Consider the following 20,238-nt stretch of genomic DNA (forward strand, 5'->3'; position numbering starts at 1 on the left):
TGTGTGTGTGTGTGTGTCTGTGTGTGTGTCTGTGTGTGTGTATGTGTAAATAAACAATTTTATTAGCTAACCTCTTATCTACAAAAAGTCAAATGAGGCCCAGTGGTTTTATTTTCTAATGCAAATTTTTTTCATTTAAATTAAATGAAAATTAAAATTAACCAAAGCAATTATAATTTTTTTAAAAAAATAACTATTAGTGAATCTAGTTAACAATATAATCAGTTGAGTTTTTCACTTTCTTTTAAACAGGGTGATTAATTACTAAGTGAGAGGATAAGCTCTTGTCTATTCTTAACAGCTCAGCTTATTTTGTAAAGCAATTTACTTTGCACGCTCTGGTTGAAATAGTACTCTTGTACCTCTGACAATTTATGAAGAACTCAAAGACAAATCCACATAAAACAAACAATATTTCCACTGTAGGACAGAGAGGAAAACCATTTTTTTTTCTCTGCTAGAAAGAGCATTGTATAAGGGACTGACTCCCTGTGGAGAAAAGACATCACAGGAAGCAGGTAGCCTTCACTTCAGGCCCACCTTTCCCTGCTGGGCCTGGCTCTCTATTTTCAACTCTTCTGGAAAACCATTTTCCTTGCCTATCGAACCAGTCCTGTCAGCATTAGCATACAGTTTTCTGGGCAAACAAAACTGGAATGACTCTAGCCTATCTGCTACCAGTGTGGCCCTTTGGATAATAATGTACAAGGTCAAACAGAGGTCATCAGTCCATGATCAAAGCATGCTGGCTGCTCTTCCTGTCTTTACATGGAACACACAAGATGTGTTTATTTTTATCAGCCTCTGCATGACCTCCTTAGGTGGCATGAGAAAGACCCCACACTTCTGTAAAGCACAAGTCAAAGGTTTGTCTGATTTGATACTCTCATTAAGAGCAATTATTTTCAAACTTTTGATCTTTTTCATTTACTCAAGTCTCTCAAGTTAAAGCCCATATTGTCTAAACCACGCTGGGATAATGGATCAAACAGGAGCCTGGTACTGACAGATGAGGAAACAGAGTGACCTGACAGGCAGCGTCATGAAACACAGGTCCCTTAGCAGTTTTTATGTGAACTACTTCAGCCAATAACAAGAGTTCAAAGTTCAAGGCCAGCCCAGAAAGTCAATTTCACTTCTATTTTTGTTTCTTAAAACTTCTATGATTTCATCAATCTGATCAATAATCTACCATTAAAACCTCAGGAACATTAAAAAAAAAAAAAAAAAAGACCTGTCTTGTTTTATACACACACACACACACACACACACACCCCTCTGCTAGATCTTAAAGGAGACTTGTATTAATCACATGTATAAACAACCTCCTGTCACTCATCTGTGTCCCTGCTAACCTGTTCCAGTGAGGTGGATCTACCTAATGGTTCAAGAAACAAATGACGTGATGGGCAATGGGTAATGAAGGGCAAGAATACTCTGGAAAGGAACAAAGCAGAAGAGACAGAGCAGGGTGCAGCACTCGCACAGCATGCTCCAGGCCCTGAGGGGAAACTCCAGGGAAGAGTGTTAGTACTATCCCCACACTAGAGGGGACTTATTTTTAAATATGGATAAAGCAAAGCAATTATTATGGATAAGGGATCCAGGGGAGGAAAGGGGACTGTAATCTTCTAATAGAAAGAACTGGCCACCATAAATGGACAAGTAGCATAGTATCATATTCTCCTTGAATTTAAATGCTACATGGTCCTATTGAAAAGCATTAAAGCAACAAAAAAACACATACAGGCATGAAGGATGAAGGAATGGATCCACAGAATGATAGCAGACAAATGAAATTACATATTGTTGTATACATGTAATCATGTATTAATACATAAAGGTCACAAAATAGTCATCTTTACCTTTTCTTTTTAGGGGATGGCAAGAAGTAGGAGGGCATGTATGTAAAGTCTCCACATATATAAACGTCACTTGTACCTGACATGTTCTCACTAGGAATTGATTTTTAGATGTTACATGGTTATATCTACTCTAGAAATAAGTCAAGCATTAGTTGAAGTGTTATTTTAGTAACAACTGGCTACAAGGATCAAAAGTCTTTAAAGCCATTAAAACTATTTAATTATATGCAATATTACTTTTCATTTTTCCTTCACTGAGGCAGGGCAGTAGTACACTAAAGAACCCCTTGCTTACACTCCTAGCTTTGTTGTATTGTAAGAACAAACTTTTCTTCTGTGATTAGTGGTGCTGTGCCATGACTGAGGCTCATTCCTCAAAGAATACATACTCAATGGCAACACCCATGATAAGAAGAAATGTGGGGAGGGTGGTTTCTTTCCTCTTTCCCTTTTATTCTTTCCTTGTGTTTTTGTTTGGGTCCAGGCTGGTTGCGGTGGTGGTGACGCTATAAGCCAAACTCAGGTCTCCAGACACACAGGCCTGACCACTGAGCGATATATGAAGTGCGCCTAACACTTAGATTAATATGTAATCACAGGACCATAGTCTCTAGACAGGAAGCTGGAGTAGCAGCAGTATAAAGTGTCTGTGTGTAATTTTCAAATGTCCTGTAGACAATGTTGGGACTATGACAGATTTCTCATTCTGAAAAGAAAGAAGAGAGAGAGACAGAGACAGAGACAGAGACAGAGAGACAGAGATATCATTTTGTGGCCATGAGCAGCTCCATGCCCTGCTGCAGCTTAAGGCTTCTCTCCTTCCAGAGCTCACCCTCCATCCCTACTCCATCCAGCCTTCCTACCTCTGCTGTAACTCAGAATTTTTCTGTTCCTGCTCAGTTAAAGAGACGGCCACCCTCGACCCTTGCCTGTACATACCTGACATACACACACACATGCATAGATATAAACTGAAAATAAATACTTAATAAATAAATAATAGAAGCAATGCTAAGGAAAGGTGTGGCTGGGAAAGCAAGGAAAACAGGTAACAAGGACACCTGGGACTGATAGACCTGAGTGTACTGAACGGCAACAGAGAGGCTGATAGACCTGAGTGTGTTCAATGGCAACGGAAAGGCTGGATGCCTAGGAGGAAATAATTTACAGAATGAGGTTTCTAAGAAAGAGGGTAGTTAAGATTCAAAGCATCTTCCACAGTGAGGACCAACCCAAGCCAAGATTCATGCATCAGTTACCTATTGGAGTTTCCTGGCTCACACTGCACCACCGAGAAAAGGGCTAATGGGTGGGAAAGAGGGCTATGTACGACAGGCAACTTTACCAGGCATGCCTGCCTCCCCTAAGAAGAGCACATAGCTCCGACCTGACAAATCACTTCACAAATGCTCAAATCACGTTATGAAACTCCACAGTAAAACATTGTTCATCAGCTAAATCCACATCAACAGCATCTTAGAATGATGCTAAGATAATTCTTAGATCTTAGAAGCCCAACTGGGTAGTACTTCAGTGGCTTCCTTAACCCAGTTGTGATGTTATTGTTTTAACTAATAGCATAGAGTATTTTTATTTTAAAAACTACTTAAAGTCTAATTTATATTCTTTGATCCATACTAAATGTTTAATAATATTAGGAGTCCTTCAGTAAAACGCAAAAGATTTATGTGAGCTGAAGAGAAATCAGAGTCATATGAGAAATCTATAAAGGCAAATTTGGAGAAGCAAAGAGGGCTGGCTCAGAGGATAAAGGTAACTGCCACGAAGACTGACAACCTGAATCTAATCCCTAGGACCCTCATAACAGAAAGTCAGAACTGACTCCAGCAACTTGACCTCTGACCTCCATGTGCACACTGTGGCACACGCACGCAAATAAATACATGGTTTTTGTTTGGGGTTTTTGTTTTGTTTTTGTTTTTGTTTTTATTTTACATAAAGGCTTCTTGGCTAATACTGGCTGAGACCAGTTCTTCCCTTGATTATGCCACAGGGAAAGAATGGGGATCCCTTACTTACTTGATTGAGTTTCTAAAGTGGTCTTCAGCTGGATTTTTCACAGTACAACTGTTCAGGAGCCACAGATCTGCATCTGATGCATTCTCTAGTAAAGGAAAGAATGAACACAAGAGAGAAAGATAACTATTACATTCAGTGACATCAGGACCGTGCAAGTGCTTACCTAGGCGGCATGGGAATGCTGGGGACAGGGTAAGCAGGAACATCAGCGTGAGCACCACTGTAGCACAACCAGCCAGGGCTCTGGTCAGATCGGGTTTGGAAACCTGCAAATGTCTGCAGAGCCAGATGGAGCCTCTGCTCTTAACTACTACGTTAAAACCCACAGTAGTTAAAAGTGTTCACTATTTCAGCCGTACTTAAATGAACGTGTGTGTGTGTGTGTGTGTGTGTGTGTGTGTGTGTGTGTGTGCGCGCGCGCGCATGCGCGTGTGACTGTAGGTGACTCTGTTTGACCCTGACTTTTTCCCAGGTTTCCTCTGGTATCAACATAAACAGTAGAACTGTTGAGTCCTTGCAGACTGTTAAAGGCCCTAGACAGGGTGTATCATTATACACCCATGAAGGGGACCAAGAGTGCTGTCCTAACCTTGCCTGCTGGATGGGATGTCGCCTTTGAACTCTTGACAATCTGGTGGAAAAGAGGGTGCCAGTGATGAGTCCAAGTAAAGCCCTCTTATCATAACATGAAAAGCTTTCTGTGCTCAGTTTAGGAGTTCTGCTCTTTTTTTTTTTGTTCCTTCCAACTGCATAGGAAAATGCAAGCACTTATTTTCACTTTATAAGTTCAGTCACATTCACCTGTGTAAATGCCTGACATCAGAAGTCAGAATGCAGATATTCCTATGCAGTTGGAAAGCAATCTTAAATGTGATGCTATTTAACATAAGCAAAGCAGTCAGGAAATAACAGAGTAAGAAGAAGTAGAAAACTTGTAAATCTATTATAGAAAGATGGCTTCAATAAATATATGACTAGTGGTTTGGATCTTAAGTATCCCCCAAAGGGCCATGTGTTAAAGCGTGGACACTGGTACGCAGCACTATCGGTGGAAGCAGAATAAGTAAGAGGAAATAAAATACAGGAGGAGATGATCTGGGTGTGAAGCCTGTGGAAAGCTGAACACTTGGTCCACACTAACAGGCACTATTTGGGAAGGTTATGCGACCTTAAGGACATGGGTCATAGGTGGAAGAAATGGGCCACCAAGGGTCAAGACATGAGAGCTATTACCGATCCCTGCTTTCAGGCACCGTCTCTCTAGTCTCATCTGCTAACTCATCCAAGGAGTCACTATGCCTTTCCCCAGGGATGGGCTGTACCCTCAGACACATTAGTGAAAATAAATCCTTTCTCTCGGAATATGTTTCCTATCAGGTATTTGATCACACTTGAGGGAGTTACTAAGGCCACATTGGATGCATGTTTCTCTCTCTCCCTCTCCTCTTCTCCCTCTCCCTCTTTCTCTCTCCTAACTTGCAGTCATGAGCTGAGTAGCTTCCTCTACTCATCACAGGCCCAAATGCAACAAAGAAAAGCATCCATGACCTGGAACCCTGATTCACAATAACCCTTCCTCCTTGAAGCTGATTTTCTCCAGTGGGTCGTCACAGTGATGAGAAGCTGACTGCCCACGGACTGCAGCTAAAACACCATGTTTAAAAGGCAAGATAAATCCCCGGGGAATAACTTGTATTGATCTGTTATATAAAGTGAGACAGAGCAAGGTATTGAAGAGTAAATCCAATTTGTATTTTAAATGCCAAAGAAGAAGGAGGAGAAGCTAAAGGCAAAAGAAAATTTCTAGACACGTGTATCCAGGTGTTCAGAGCTGAGGTGAGATGAAAAAGCATTTGTCTTTCAATATATTCAAGTTGCAGCTTGTCTGTTTGTTCAGATGTGTGTGTGTGTGTGTGTGTGTGTGTCTGGGCATACATGTGACTGTCAGAGAACAATGTGTAAGTCAGCTCTCTCCTACCATACGGGTTCTAGGAATCAAACTGAGGTCTCAGAGCTTGACAGTAAGCTCCTCCATCTGCTAAGCCATCTCACCAGGCGCTACATCTAACTTTCCATCTTCTCTGGTTTTAGTTCAGCTTGCGTGAATGTTGATTATTTTTTAATTTAATGATTAGGAACAAAATAATGTTTAATTTATATCCCCCCATACTATTTGAGTTTTTAAGATTTATTTTTTATTTTGTGTATACGTATGTGGGGGGGGGGGGTATATCCATGTGAATACAAATGCACACAGAGTCCAAAAGACAGTTTCAGGTCCTTCTGGGACTAAAGTTACAGATGACTCCTGGCATGGTACCAGGAGCCCACCTCAGGCCCACCTCAGGAGCAGTGTACGCTCTCAGCTGCTGAGCCATCTCTCTGACCCCTGATAGGACTTTTCTTTTAAAAGAAAAAAGTACATTTGTTTAACTTTTTTGTTTGTTCACTTGTTTGCTGGCGGTGGGGTCCTTATGTCACCACATCCATGTGAAGATCGGAGAAAAGCTTGGGGATGTCTCCAGGTCTTTCCTTCTGTTACATATATAATAAAGTCCCAGGGATGATACTCAGGTCACCAGGCTTAGGCAGGAAGTGCCCTTAGCCATTAAGCAGTCTCGCAGGCCCTATTTGGCTTCTATTACTTTATTAAGCGTGTGCACCGGGTGTGTACAGGTCATGCAGAGGTCAGGGGAGAGCTGGCAAGAGTGGCTCTGGAGACGGCTTGGCACCAGGCCACTGAGCCTTCTCACTGGTCATACCTGACTTAGAAGAGCATGGATTGCTTTCTTTTCTCTTGAGTTGGTAAACCTGTTTCCTCTCCTTTGATTCCTTCTTAACAGGACATAGAATCTCTCACTTCCTTTCACTTTAAGGTGGGCACATGAACTATCTTACTGTGATCCACCAGGAAAACAAAGACCCAATATACACCGCCTGCTTATGGCTGCAGTCACTGAGCCAGGAAAACAAGAGTCACAACAAACCACCCACTCTGAGTACAGGGAAAGAGGAACAAATATTTGTCCTAATCAAAATGTGCTTAGTTTTTAAACTATTTCTTTACACACAGTAGAAATTGCTTTTAAGCCTATGGTAAGAAAACCCCAATCGGTAACAATGATCATCACTAACAGTGTTGAATACATATTGTGGGGCAGGAAGCCATGCATGCCACATGCACCTCTGTATGTAAGCATCCCTGCGTGAGGAATGTTCCCCGTTATTCCCATTCTCAGAGAAGAAACCTCAAACTTAGAAAGGAAAAACAACTTTGCAAAAGTCACCAGGGATGGGTAAGGACTGAAAGTCCAGACAAACTGACTCCAGAGCCTGAGAACTTGAGGCAATCAGCATGTCTCATTAGTGGTTCTCTACCTCTTGACCCAAAGTAATGCAGAGTGCATCTAAGGACAACGCCAAGGGCTGTGACTTGGCCTTGGAGCACTGCATTCAAAGCTTCTCTAGGCTTCAGACACAGCTGTTCCTCCACTTCCAGTATTTCTAAGATTTTGAGTGGGCCAGTTTGGTCTGCTCTCATCAAAGGTGGGCATGGAAGAAGGAACAAGAGACTTAGTAGCAAATGAGTTGTTAGTCTGAAGCCCAGACACACCTGCCAGTGTTCCTGTTCCCTGCAGGCGGCTGCATGGCACCGGACAGAACAGCTCTTTCCTTGTACAACTGCTCCATGTGAGTGACAGCAGAGGAGCAGCGGGGAACAGTAAGACACATATATTCACATACTCAAATGGAGGGCAACCAGGCTGAAGCAAATGCAAGTTCACAGAGTGAAGAGAAGAAAGTTTGATTGTTTTGGACCCAAAAGCATTTTTTGAGAGTTCTTTACCACAGAATTTTGGAAGAAAAGTCAAGTCCAAACAGTTTCAATGTCCATTAAGCTTATTCAGACCCAGGGAGTTTATTTATATAATACAAATCACTGAGAGCCTACTAAAAACTTTGAGAGTAAACTATGTATTAATAAGAGAATTTAAATGTACCTTAACTTCTGAAGACCAATAAAAGATAACTTAAAATGCTGGTCATGTGCTAATCTTTCCTCTACAGGTCACCTATTATTCTTTCTGTGGCCAATATAATGGTATGGAGCAACTATGCTATGAGCATGGAGTAACTACACTCTCTAAGCCTGTTCTTGAAAAACGATGAAAATGCCTCATTAAACAGTAGCCTCCCTTTAGCCAACTATGGAGATGACACTGGGAGGATGAGGAAAAAGGATCAGGAGAGAAGATGGAAAAGGACAGAGCCCTGGAGGGCTGAGAGAGCCCAGACTCCATGCCTAATTCTGAAAAGGAAGGGGCCCTCGGCTCCAGAGTGCTGGTTACTATGGAGAGTCCCTGAACAAAGCAAGATGTGGGAGGTCCTGGGACACGCATCTTCTCTGGCAGGTTACCCCCATAACAAACTGTTCTTTCAAAATACTCCTATCGAAAGTTTCACAGAAACAAGATGAGGGAACTAAAAGTCAGCATGAACTCTATTTACTCAAAGAAGGAAAAAGAACTTCTCATTTAAGTGATAAGTAAGAGCTGGCAAAACTCTGCCAATAACTACTGAAAATTCATTATATAAGTATCCTGGTTGTAATTAAAATGAAAACACAGAACAGCCATGTACACACTACAGAGATGAGCATTGCTAATACTGTTTCTCACTCCTAATAGCGATATTGATTCTCACACATAATGATTCAGAACTCACTGCATCTGAAGAATCCCAAAGAAGGCACCTGTGTCTGTTAGGTCACCAAGGGCCACTAGACCTGTGCACCCATCAGCCTCCGCACACAGCCACTGCTCACTCTCAGCTGCCTAGCAAGCTGTTTTCCCGTCACAGTAGACCTTCAAACCCCATGCCTTAATACATTAAAGTCTAAAATATAATTTGATCTTTAAATTTATATATTCCTCATAAAATAGCTTTCTTCATATATCCCAAAAGTGATAAAAACAAAAGGACTGCTCTTTAGCAAAAGACCTAAACAACCCAGAGACCATCACTCACTTGCAAATTGCCAAAAACATCTGGTTTCTGTCAGACTGTATACAGTCCCAAGTTGTTTATCACAAATCAGTAACCCAAGTCATCTGCTAAAAATGGTACATTTCCAGGATCAGAAACAACCCTGGAATACAGGGAAGGTTAATACCAGGGTCACTTTTAGATTTGACCTAGTAAGTTTACTTGGTCAAAACTATAACCAATTTGGTTATTCAAGGAGGTGGGGAGGGGATGCTCTCCATATGAAATGGCAAGATAAGAAAGATTCAGATGAAATGAAAAACGGAATATCATCAAAGATCTAATAAACAAAATGAACTGAATATGAAAAACAGAACTGAGAGATAGCCCAGTTTACAAAATGCTCACCATCCAACTATGCAGACCTAAATTCCATACCCCACAATCCACGGAACAAACCCAGGAATTGTGGTACACACCTTAATCTCAACATGAGAAAGACAAAACAACCATTACCCTGGAGCTCTATGGCCAACCACCTCAGCCTCTTTGGCAAGTCCCAAGCCAAAGAGATCCTGTCTCAAAAAAAGTAGAGGCAGCTAAGGAGTAGCATTGGAGTTTGTCTTCACACTTCCACATGTACAAACTTATTCACACAAACACACACACACACACACACACACACACACACACACACACTGGAGTGGGGATGGGATGAGCAGAGGGAGGGAGGGATGGGGGAGGGAGAGGGAGAGGGAGTACAAAGTAGCTTAAGGCCACTTTATTTCTCAAGATTCATCCCAGACCCACATTAGATAATCTTTAAATTACTACTAGAAAGAAACAAACTGAGCAATATAGTTAACTGTTACTGACTTCTTAGTAAATTGATATTCATCGCTGAAATAAGTATGTCAGGATGGCTAAAAGTACAAGCACATTTTATCAATTTGAAACAAAGGTAAATAGCCATTGTTTTAAAGGTAAAATATTGCATTATAATTCTACTTTAGGTAGTTCATACCTATAATCAGAGCACTCAGAAGAGTGAGTTTGAGGTCAATCCGAGCAACAGAGTAAGTTCTAGGCTTGTCTTGGCTACAGAGTGAGACACTGTCAAATACTAACCAAAACTTACCAAAAATAAAACACACTACTTACGAAAGGACAACTATTTAGAAGACTGTATGCATTTGTCACAATACCTAAAAACGTCTTGCAATAAGAAGGCGGAAAGAATAATTTGGACTAAGATTTTCTTCTAAAAGAAAAAATAACAAAGATGACCGAAGCAGAGTATGTCGTATGGAATGCCTCTGAACGAATGCTAAGAAAACTAACTCCAGATGCACCCTTGGATTTCAACGCTATAGCTTTGGGGTGATTCGAATTCTGCTCTGGAAGCTATAGAGATGGCTCAGCACTTGCTGCTCCTGCAGGGGACTGGAGTGTATCCTAACGCCTAAACCAGCAACTCAAAATCGCCTGTAATTTCTGCTAGAGGACCCAACACTCTCTCAGGATGCCATGGGCTCCCATGAGAGTGCACAAACTCACACAGACAATGTCAAGCATTAGATTTCAATAATAAAACAGCAAATAATCTGATATAAGAATGAGTAAGAGATCTAAATAGATTCTTGTCCCAAGATATAGAAAGAGCCAGAAAAGTATGGGGCATGTAAAGTGATGCCCCATAGCATTAGCCATCAGGAGAAGACAAATGATAACCACAGGAGGACTGACTCACATCTACTGGGATGACTACTTTTTCTAAAACTGTTTTAAAGATGTGTTGGCAAAGCCATGAAAACACTAGAACCTAGGGAACTCGCAGGTTGCAGATCAACTGGAAAAAGGTTTAGCTGCTTTGCACAAATGGCCTGCTGGTTCCTTTAACCATTAAACACAATTAACTTACAATCCACCAAGTCCTCTGCACATCTGCCCTAGAGTAGAGATATAAACACATGCTCACACAGAACCTTGTACATCAACATTCGCAAAGGCCTGGTTCCTGAAAGCCAGAAAGGAGAGAAAATATAAATAGCCATCAACTGATGGATGGATAAATACAACCCAGAATATACAACCAAATATTTCTAACCATGAAAAATGAGGTGTGACAGATGAACAACACAGATGGACCCTGAAATGCTATGCTCAATGAAAGACGTCAGTCAGGAAAGCCCACAAACCATAACCAAGTGTCCAGATGAGACACAAACACAGAACAGAAAATAAACTGCAGAGTGCCTAGAGCTGGGGAGGCAGACAGCAGGAGACGCAGTGATGACTGCGGTTTATCCCTGTGCTAGTAGAAGTGCAACTGACAGTTGCAGCTGAGCATGGTAACTCATGCCTGAAATTACAGCACTCAGGAGACTGAGGCAGGAGATCTGCCACCAATTCTTGGATAACCTAGGCTACATAGTGAATTACAGGATAGCTTGGGCTGCGGAACTGAGACCATGTTTTTAAACCAGATAATGGTCATGAGGCCACCAGAATCAGAAAGGCAACCAGAGAGACAATCTCAGGAGATACTGAGGCCAGCTCTGAGGGACAGTTTGGTATCTCTTCCAGGGTATCAGCCTATTCTAACAGGGAAAAAGTACAAAGATGGCAGCCTTCCTTCCACTAAGATACATGTATCAATTAGAAAGAAATCACACTTAGTAAAGGAACACACACACAAAATCCTGTTTGCAGGATTTGAGGGATGCATATAAAGTTCATACATGTATATACTTAGAGAAAAACTAAAAGGAGACTGCTTTCACATTAGAGTAGCAGGAATCCCACCTAAATGCAAGGGTACTGGCATTTGTATAAATAGAATTCAAGCTCTAGAGATCAGCTCTTCCTAGATTCTGAGGATCTGATCATGAGTCTGGGCCTGGCAGGTGGCTGTTTTTCTCCAGGCCTGAGGTGTACATCTAGAGGTTTTTACAAATCTCTGGACATATGTTCTGTATTGCCTGATTCACTCAAAGACCCACTGTAGGACCCAGCAAGCAGAGGTTCTAATTATGCCTTGAGAGGGGCTATTTCAATAGTTGAAAGGTAATAAAATATTGTGGTGAAGTGTGCTGTTAATTGTGGGAAAACTGAGACTCAAGTGGAAAAGGTATCTGGAAAAAAAAAAAATAAAAGAAATTGGTAACTAACTAGATGTGCTCTACGACAAAAGGAAGAGCTGAAGGTTTCTAGACTATAAGGCTAATAAAAGGGGCAACTCCAAAAAGGAACAGACTGCAGAAAGGGCAAGAAGAGGAAGGGTCACCACTAGCCCTGCTCACTCCAAGCTCCCTGCCCTGTGGCAGAAGAAAGCAGGACTATGCCACAAGCAACCAGAGACATATGGAAGAGCTCACAGAAGGTTGATAACTGATGTCACCCCAGATGACAAACAGCAAAACCTGGGGTGGAAAAGACTGTTGTATTCATGGGGTAAAAATCATCGAGAAGGTAGAAATACACACCAGATGCATTATGGTGAGCAGGACCTCAGGAGGGTTTGCTTTGGTGAGTAATGGTGACAGGACAATGGGCTTTGAGGGACAGGAATGCAAAACATATACTGGCCTCTTCTCTGCACTCTGAGTCAAAGGGATTTACCTATAGGCCGCAAGTGCAATTAAAACGCTTAACATGATACCCTAAAAATCTCACCATCCATCTTCATCATAGTTCAGGAAATTCTAGTCATAAAGCATGCAGGGCTGAGACACTCTATTGCATATGATATAGTCCACTGTGCAATAAATCCAAAGGGATTCACCACCCAACCAAAGTGAGATCAACAAACAGAAATAACTACACTGATGACAAGTCAAATTGAAAGGGAAATGCTAAAACATATACAATAACACTTCTTCAAAGAAAATGAAACACAAGTGTATTTCTGTAACAAAATATCCCAATGAGTGTAAAACAAACAAACAAACGAATCCTATCAAATCTTAATAAGGCTCCTGGTGAGGAGGGGTAAATTTCTTCCAAAATCCATATGAGGAAGTCTAAAAAGTACTTAACACAAAGAGAAGCAACACCTCTGCCCGCTTTAAAGATTTATGTTCTATCTGTGGAGATGCAGTCCTTGTAGTCACGTGTGGCTGCAGCGGAGCTTGCAAGAGCAAGCACAAGAATAGCTGGCCAGCACTCATGCTCTGCACCACAGGAACTATTTCAGACTCTAGTTCTCCGACTCTAAGTAGGAGAATTTGTTAGAGTTATCACGGTTTTAGCAACTCCACTTTGCTGATGCTCTGAAAGCACAGCTCTAGCCAGTCCAGTCCTGATGGATAAACTATATATCGTGGGCTGAGACAAGGCTAGGAGCTGTGGGTAAGAATGTATCATCTCCCTTGGAGAACCAGAGACTTCATTTCCTGTATAGTGTATTTATAAGGAACAATGATACAGAAATTAGACTCTGGTTAGCCATTCATCAGATAGATTATGCAGATAATAATTGGTCACAAACCGAGAATCTGATTCAAGGTCCTCCTTCTCCATCTCCAAGTGCACTTGGAAAGGCTAACTCAATACTTCCAAGGTACCCCTCCCAGCCAGAGTGGCCAGGAGAAAGTTTTGAGCAACAAATCTGGGGGAAGTCCACTGTGCTACACAGCTTCCAAAAAGGCTGTAGCCTCCTGCTGTAAGGAGGATCTGGTACTGACCATCACCCATGTGTCACATCCTGCCACCACTAAGAAAAGGCCACTAGAGTTACAGAGCATCAGCTCACCCAAGGGTGAGTAGCCACAGCACCAAAGGCGATATCTACATCCTAATGTCCTCACTTTGAAAAAAATCTTACTCTCTTCTTCATTATTGAAAACTTGTAAATGGCCGGGCAGTGGTGGCACACACTTTAATCCCAGCACTTAGGAGGCAGAGGCAGGCGGATTTCTGAGTTTGAGGCCAGCCTGGTCTACAAAGTGAGTTCCAGGACAGCCAGAGCTATCAGGAGAAACCCTGTCTCAAACAAACAAACAAAAACAAAAAAACAACAAAAAACAAAACAAAAAAAACACAAAAATCTTGCAAATGCCTACTATAAAATTCTTACAAAACTCAAAACTTCTGTGGGAATTCTGCTTCAGAGGTAACTATGACTCTTTTTTTTTTTNGGGGGGGGGGGATCCTTCGGATTCATTAAGCATATAGAATACCTTGAGACAGAACCCTGCTGTGCCTATGTTGTTCTCTGGTGCAGGTTTTGACAAAGAATACGATTCACTTGCTGTCAAAGATTCAACCACAAAGTAAAAAATTAAAAAATAAAAAAACTAAGATTTTCTTACTGTTATATAGTGCCCAAATTAGTAAAAGAAGTAAAATAAGTCTTTAGAAAATTAGAAAATCAAGAGTACAAATATAACACACCAAACAAAATACTTCAGAAAGTTTTCCCAGCTCCTTATCAAAAACCAGCCTAACTCCTACATTCTATTGACTCTCACAAACAAACCTTAAAATTCAAGTACAAGAAAGAATCATCTTTACTACCAAACACAGTTGGAAAACTACTCCTACAGCTCTGCTCAGTTAAACAGGGCAGAGGAAAGGGGGCATGGAGAGTAGCAGGCCACGTGTCTGGTACAGGCACTTGTTAGCCACCCTCCTGCACATTCCGTATGCTTCCAAGATATCTTCTGGTGCTTTAAGTCTTTTCTCTGACAACTCTGCTTTCAAGCTCTTGGTCTTCTGATACATCTTCTTTTCAAAGAAACCTCAAGTTATCTTTCAATGACAGAGCATGTCCATCATATAATCTGGACTCTTGGGAGTGTACTTATGTACATGGCTAAGGATGAAGAAGTGTATACAGGACAAAAGCTCAAGGATAAAACCATTAGGGCTGGAGAGCACTAAGAGCACTTGCTCTTCTGTAATTACAGAAGATCCAATGCCATATTCTGGCCCCTGGAAGCACAAGGCTATACATGATGCATATACAAACATGTAGGAAAAGCATAGACATAGGAAAATTTTCTTTAAGATTGAGCAGGGTTGGCCGGGTGTGGTGGCGCACGCCTTTAATCCCAGCACTTGGGAGGCAGAGGCAGGTGGATTTCTGAGTTCGAGGCCAGCCTGGTCTACCAAGTGAGTACCAGGACAGCCAGGGCTATACAGAGAAACCCTGTCTCAAAAAAAGATTGAGCAGGGTGTGTTGGCACTTGCCTTTAATCCCAGCACTCAGAAGGTAGTGGCAGCCAAATCTCTAAGTTTAAAGCCAGCCTGGTCTACAGAGTTTTTTCTAGGATAGTCAGGGCTACACAGAGAAAGCCTGTCTTAAAAAAGAAGAGAAGAGAAGAGGGGAGGGGAGGGGAGGGGAAGCAGAAGAGGAGGCAGAAAGAGGAGGAGGAGGAAGAGGAGGAGAGGAAAATTTTTAAATATTTTAAAATAAAATACAACCATTTTCTTTTTTAAAGATTTATTTTTATGTATGTGTATGTGACTGCATGAGTGTATATCACATGCATACATACATGTGCAGGCACTAGAGTGTATCAAATCCCATAGAGGCGACAGGTAGGTGCTAGGAATCAAACTTGGATCCTCTAAAAGAGCATCAAGTGCTCCTAACTGATGACCCATCCCTCCACAAAGAACAGAATCATTTCATCTTTACATCTAAGTGCCAGAGAATGAGTTAAGTGTCCTTGAAATTCCTAGATTTAGAAGTAGAAAGCCATTTTGCCTTCTAACATGAAAAGTTACTTTGTAAATGAAACAGAGAAAGGATCTCTGTGACATTTAATCTTTGTGTCACTTTGATTGGATTTAGAATCAGCATGGGAGCTTGCATGTCTAAGAGGGCATTTTCAGAAGGGTTTAACGGAGGAGACTGGGTGGCAACATCCCATAGGCTGGGGTCTGGGACTACCTAAAGAAGAGAAAGCCAGCAAGCACCAGCACTCACTCTGCTCCTAGCTCCGGACGCATGGACTAGCTACCTCCCTCCTGCCGCCATGTCCCCTCCTACACAATGGACTGTTTCCTCTCTAACTGTGAGCCACTTGAGTCAAGATATTGCTCCCTCCCTTAAGCTGCTTAAGTAATAGGTATTTTCTTTCTCACAGAAACAAGTGACACGGTGTCCTAATTCTACCACTTAGAAGGCAGTGAAGCTAGATGCCACAGGCATAAGCCAAAACCCGAATAAGATTCACGAGGTGCAGGAAATAAATTTTAATCAATAAAAAGAAAGTTAGAGATACAGTAATTACAAAGTAAAAGTAGAAAAAATTATCCATGTATATCTTTAATCCACACCACCCTCTGTAGCAAACTACCTCACAGAAAACTAATTCCAAATCAGACCCCAGAGGGCAGGTGGCAGACACAACAGAGAAGGCAATGCAGATAATACTATTTTTAAACCTAAACCAGAAAGAAAAGCCAAGATGCTACAACTGGTCAAGAGTCCTCTTCTAAGGCTCCTAATTATAGTTGTACAGAGTGTAAACTTCTTTATGTAACAGTTCACATTTTATTTGAAAGACCGTATTTGGGCATCTTTACTATAGCAAATTCTGTATGGAACTCTACCCTGCAGCAATTTATCGATTACAAATACCTTACTTGTACCTAACACCTTAGGGAAAACAGATCTAAATATTACAAATCACTTAAGAGAGTTGAAAGACACAGAACACATTTAAACCAAACAGAATAAATGCTTATTAAACTGAACCTTAAAGCAAAATATTGACTTTTTATAAACAACCCATATAACCTGACTCATCTGAAACTCCAATTTTTCAAGGATCTGTCATAAGTCACAAAATATATTCAGTGAGCATAGTGAACACATGTTTGCCCAGTGAGCACTGTGAGAATCGGTGTGGACTAACACACTGTTGGGATTCTTAGCACTATGGGAGTAAATATGGACTAACAGACTGTTGGAGTTTGTTTGTTTGTTTGTTTAAGATTTATTTATTTATTTTATATATATGAGTACACTGTAGCTGTCTTCAGACACACCAGAAGAGGGCATCGAATCCCATTATAGATGGTTGTGAGCCACCATGTAGTTGCTGGGAATTGAACTCAGGACCTCTGGAAGAGCAGTCAGTGCTCTTAACCTCTGAGCCATCTTTCTAACCCCAACTGTTGGGACTCTTCCTCAATGAAGTAGTACAGAAAAGAGAAAACACACACATACTGATACAATAATTTACCTGACTCCACCAATAAACTGTTCTCATGTTTGATAAAGGAATCCTGGTAAATAACACAATGGCTTTATGATGCGTTCAGAGCAGCAGCTGATGTGGAGCAGAATCTGTAGGGCTATAATTACAAGACCACATCTGTCTGACTGACGGCACTCTCTCAGGAAGCTCTATCTTCACCAGGAGAAAGAGAATAATTTTCCCTAGGATCTCATTTTCTGTAATATTTCTAACTCTGATGCTTTGAATTAGGTGTTTGAATTCGGCATTCTAAGAAACAGCGTTCGTACTCAGGGAACAGGCAGAGAGGAGGTATTTTTGATAAAGTACACTCATGATCAGTGCCAAAAAAGCATAAAAACATTAGAGGTAGAATTTTTTTGGCAAAATAATTATTATAGAGGCTGCTGCTATTGCACAGGACCACTATCAGCTGTTAATGGGATAATTAAATAAACAGAAACGTGGGCTTCCACGCATTCTGAGGAAATTTGATGCAAAGCAGAACTAAATTCAGAAACTTGTATTAAAATATGGATACTAAACAATCTCTATGATTTGAAAAACCTTCTCAAAATTCATTTCTCAGATTTCCCCATACTCCCTTTGTCTGCATTTCTGGTTTTTTTTGTTTTTTTTTTTTTAAGATTTATTTATTTATTATATGTAAGTACACTGTAGTTGTCTTCAGACACTCCAGAAGAGGGCATCAGATCTTGTTACGGATGGTTGTGAGCCACCATGTGGTTGCTGGGATTTGAACTCCGGACCTTTGGAAGAGCAGTCGGGTGTTCTTACCCACTGAGCCATCTTACCAGCCCCGTTTCTGTTCATTCTAGGCCTTTCACCTAGTCAGTGAGCAGGGCAAGCACTCACAGGAGTGTATGAAGATCCAGTGGGAGGTGGGTTGTAAAGAAATTACTACTAAGGTGGGGAGAAGCGAGAACCCAGTTTTAGCAAAGCAGGTCCTTCCCTCTGTACCCCAAGGACAGGATCAAGGATAGTAAGAAGCAAATGCAAAAGAAAAAACTGAAATCTAATCCGCTTCCATCCCTGATGGACTGTAAAGAGCTAATGTCCCCATGGTTCTCAGTTCTCAACACTAGTATCAGCAATTACTCACCCTGAACATGCTAGGTACAAAAACATCTTAATGAAAAAGGCTGGCAAAGGCAACTAAGTAAGTGGTTTCTTTCTTGTTTGAAAAAAAAAAAATTTTAGAAAAATCACTTCTAATGAAAATAATAGCCAATTAAGTTGCTTCATCCATAAAGTAAAAGAGTTGTGCTGGATGACAGCTCAGATAGCAATCAGACACTACAACTGCATTTAAACAGACATAATAAATCTAGAGAGGCAGTCAGATAAGAGTAGAAAGGGGTTTAGGTGGATTTTTTCCAAGCCTCAAAGTTAAAAATTCAGAATATAAAAATCATAAATTCTGTCTTTCTCAAAACCCAGTGAACTAATAAACAAAGAAATAAAATCACCAACAAAAAAAATCACAACTTGTCGAACACGAGAATAGACTCAAACAAGACAAACTTTTGAAAAAGTATCATCTAGAAACAGAATAAACTAAACTAAAAACAAAATATTTGTATGACCAATCCAGTGCTGTCCTCGTCCCCTTTGTCTACACTGGCAATTTAAAATGCCACAAAACAACAATGAAAAGCTGTATGGGCAAAATTCCCAATTCCTCAATCGATAAGGTACAATAATTATTTATTGAAAAATAACATACAATTTCAAATTTGAGTTAGGAAACAAGTACCCATGAATACTTTCTTTGAGTCAGAGAAGACCTATGTAAATCAAACAACCCCAAGAAGGGTAAAAAAAGATTAGGAATGGAGGAGCCCCTCCCTTACATAAGGGAAGGTGGTCGACAGGTCCTCCTACATCTGGGTCCTAGACTAAACAACACAAAAGGTATCTGCTATGGGTGAGAAGAGCTGCCAGAATGCTTTCACATGTTGACAGAAGGTACTTAGGTAGAAGCTACAATGAATTCAAGTTCATATTGGTTCAGAAATGTCCATACATATACACGTCTTTGATCTGCCATTGAGTGTCTAAAGGAAAAAGGAGATCCACCACCTGGTACAGCTAGCCCACAGTACTTAGTTTCCATTGAAAGGAAACACCTCCTCTTGGGAAAAGAAAATTAAGTACTTGGGTGGGAAATACAAAAAGATGAGCTGGAATGTCTCACAGAGCCAGAAGATGGTGTGACAAAGACACACAGGAAGCCACTGAATGATCTCCCAGAGGCCAAGGCTGGACTATACAAAGCAATATACTAAGCCATTACTGGGTGATAACCAAGTATGCAATTAATAGGCATCGGCAGGCACGATACTTGAGAAAGGCAGCAGCTACCATGGGATACGGAAGTGAGGAGGAGAAGCATAGCGTACGGATGGGAATGTGACTGCAAGTCCTCCCTTGGTGACATCCCAGATGGGAGGCCTGCACCAGGTCACAGAACTTATGGAGCCACAGGGGTGGCATCTGAGAGGAAAATGTACACTCTGTGTACTTATCATGGAGAATAACGACAAAGGCAAACACAGCCGGGACTACGTCACATGATAGAAAAGCCTAAATGGAACTGATGAACTGATGCTTCTAATCTCTATGACTATTGAAGCTAATCTTTAGGATTCTTGAAGGAGCTAGGAAAAATAACCATTTCAGCAATTCTAAATTCAGGAGCTCTAAAAAGATGTTACATATATAAAAATAAAAACACTGATCAGGAGTGATTGCTCTTCTGTTAGGAGCACTTTCTGCTCTTGCAGAAGACCCAGGTTCAATTCCCAATACCCACAAGGCAGCTAATAACCACCAGTAACTTCAGTACAAGGGGATCCAACACCCTCTTCTGGCCTCCATGGGCACCAGGCACACACATGGTATACATACAAATATTCAGGCAAACTCCCACATACACAAATATATATATATGAGAGAGAGAGAGAGAGAGAGAGAGAGAGAGAGAGAGAGAACGTGTAAAAATAAGACAACTTTTAAATCTCTTTTTAACTGTATGTTGCTTAGGTTCCACATGTGTGACACAAGATAGATGCACCTGCATATGTGTATGACCACGCTTGTACGTATGTAGTGAGAATTTTGGTTTCCTTAAA

At 41.1% G+C, this 20,238-nt stretch overlaps 1 protein-coding gene across 1 annotated transcript in view; it reads right to left on the minus strand.

Annotated features, from left to right (window-relative positions):
• Cdkal1 (CDK5 regulatory subunit associated protein 1 like 1) overlaps positions 1-20,238 on the minus strand; it is a 505,752-nt gene that overhangs the window by 422,107 nt on the left and 63,407 nt on the right. Inside the window, exon 5 of the mRNA XM_021216130.2 lies at positions 3,906-3,990. Within this exon, the coding sequence (XP_021071789.1) occupies positions 3,906-3,990 (85 nt within the window). The remainder of the gene's footprint in view (positions 1-3,905; positions 3,991-20,238) is intronic.

This window comes from Mus pahari, chromosome 16, assembly GCF_900095145.1.
Source record: "Mus pahari chromosome 16, PAHARI_EIJ_v1.1, whole genome shotgun sequence".
NCBI lineage: Eukaryota > Metazoa > Chordata > Mammalia > Rodentia > Muridae > Mus > Mus pahari.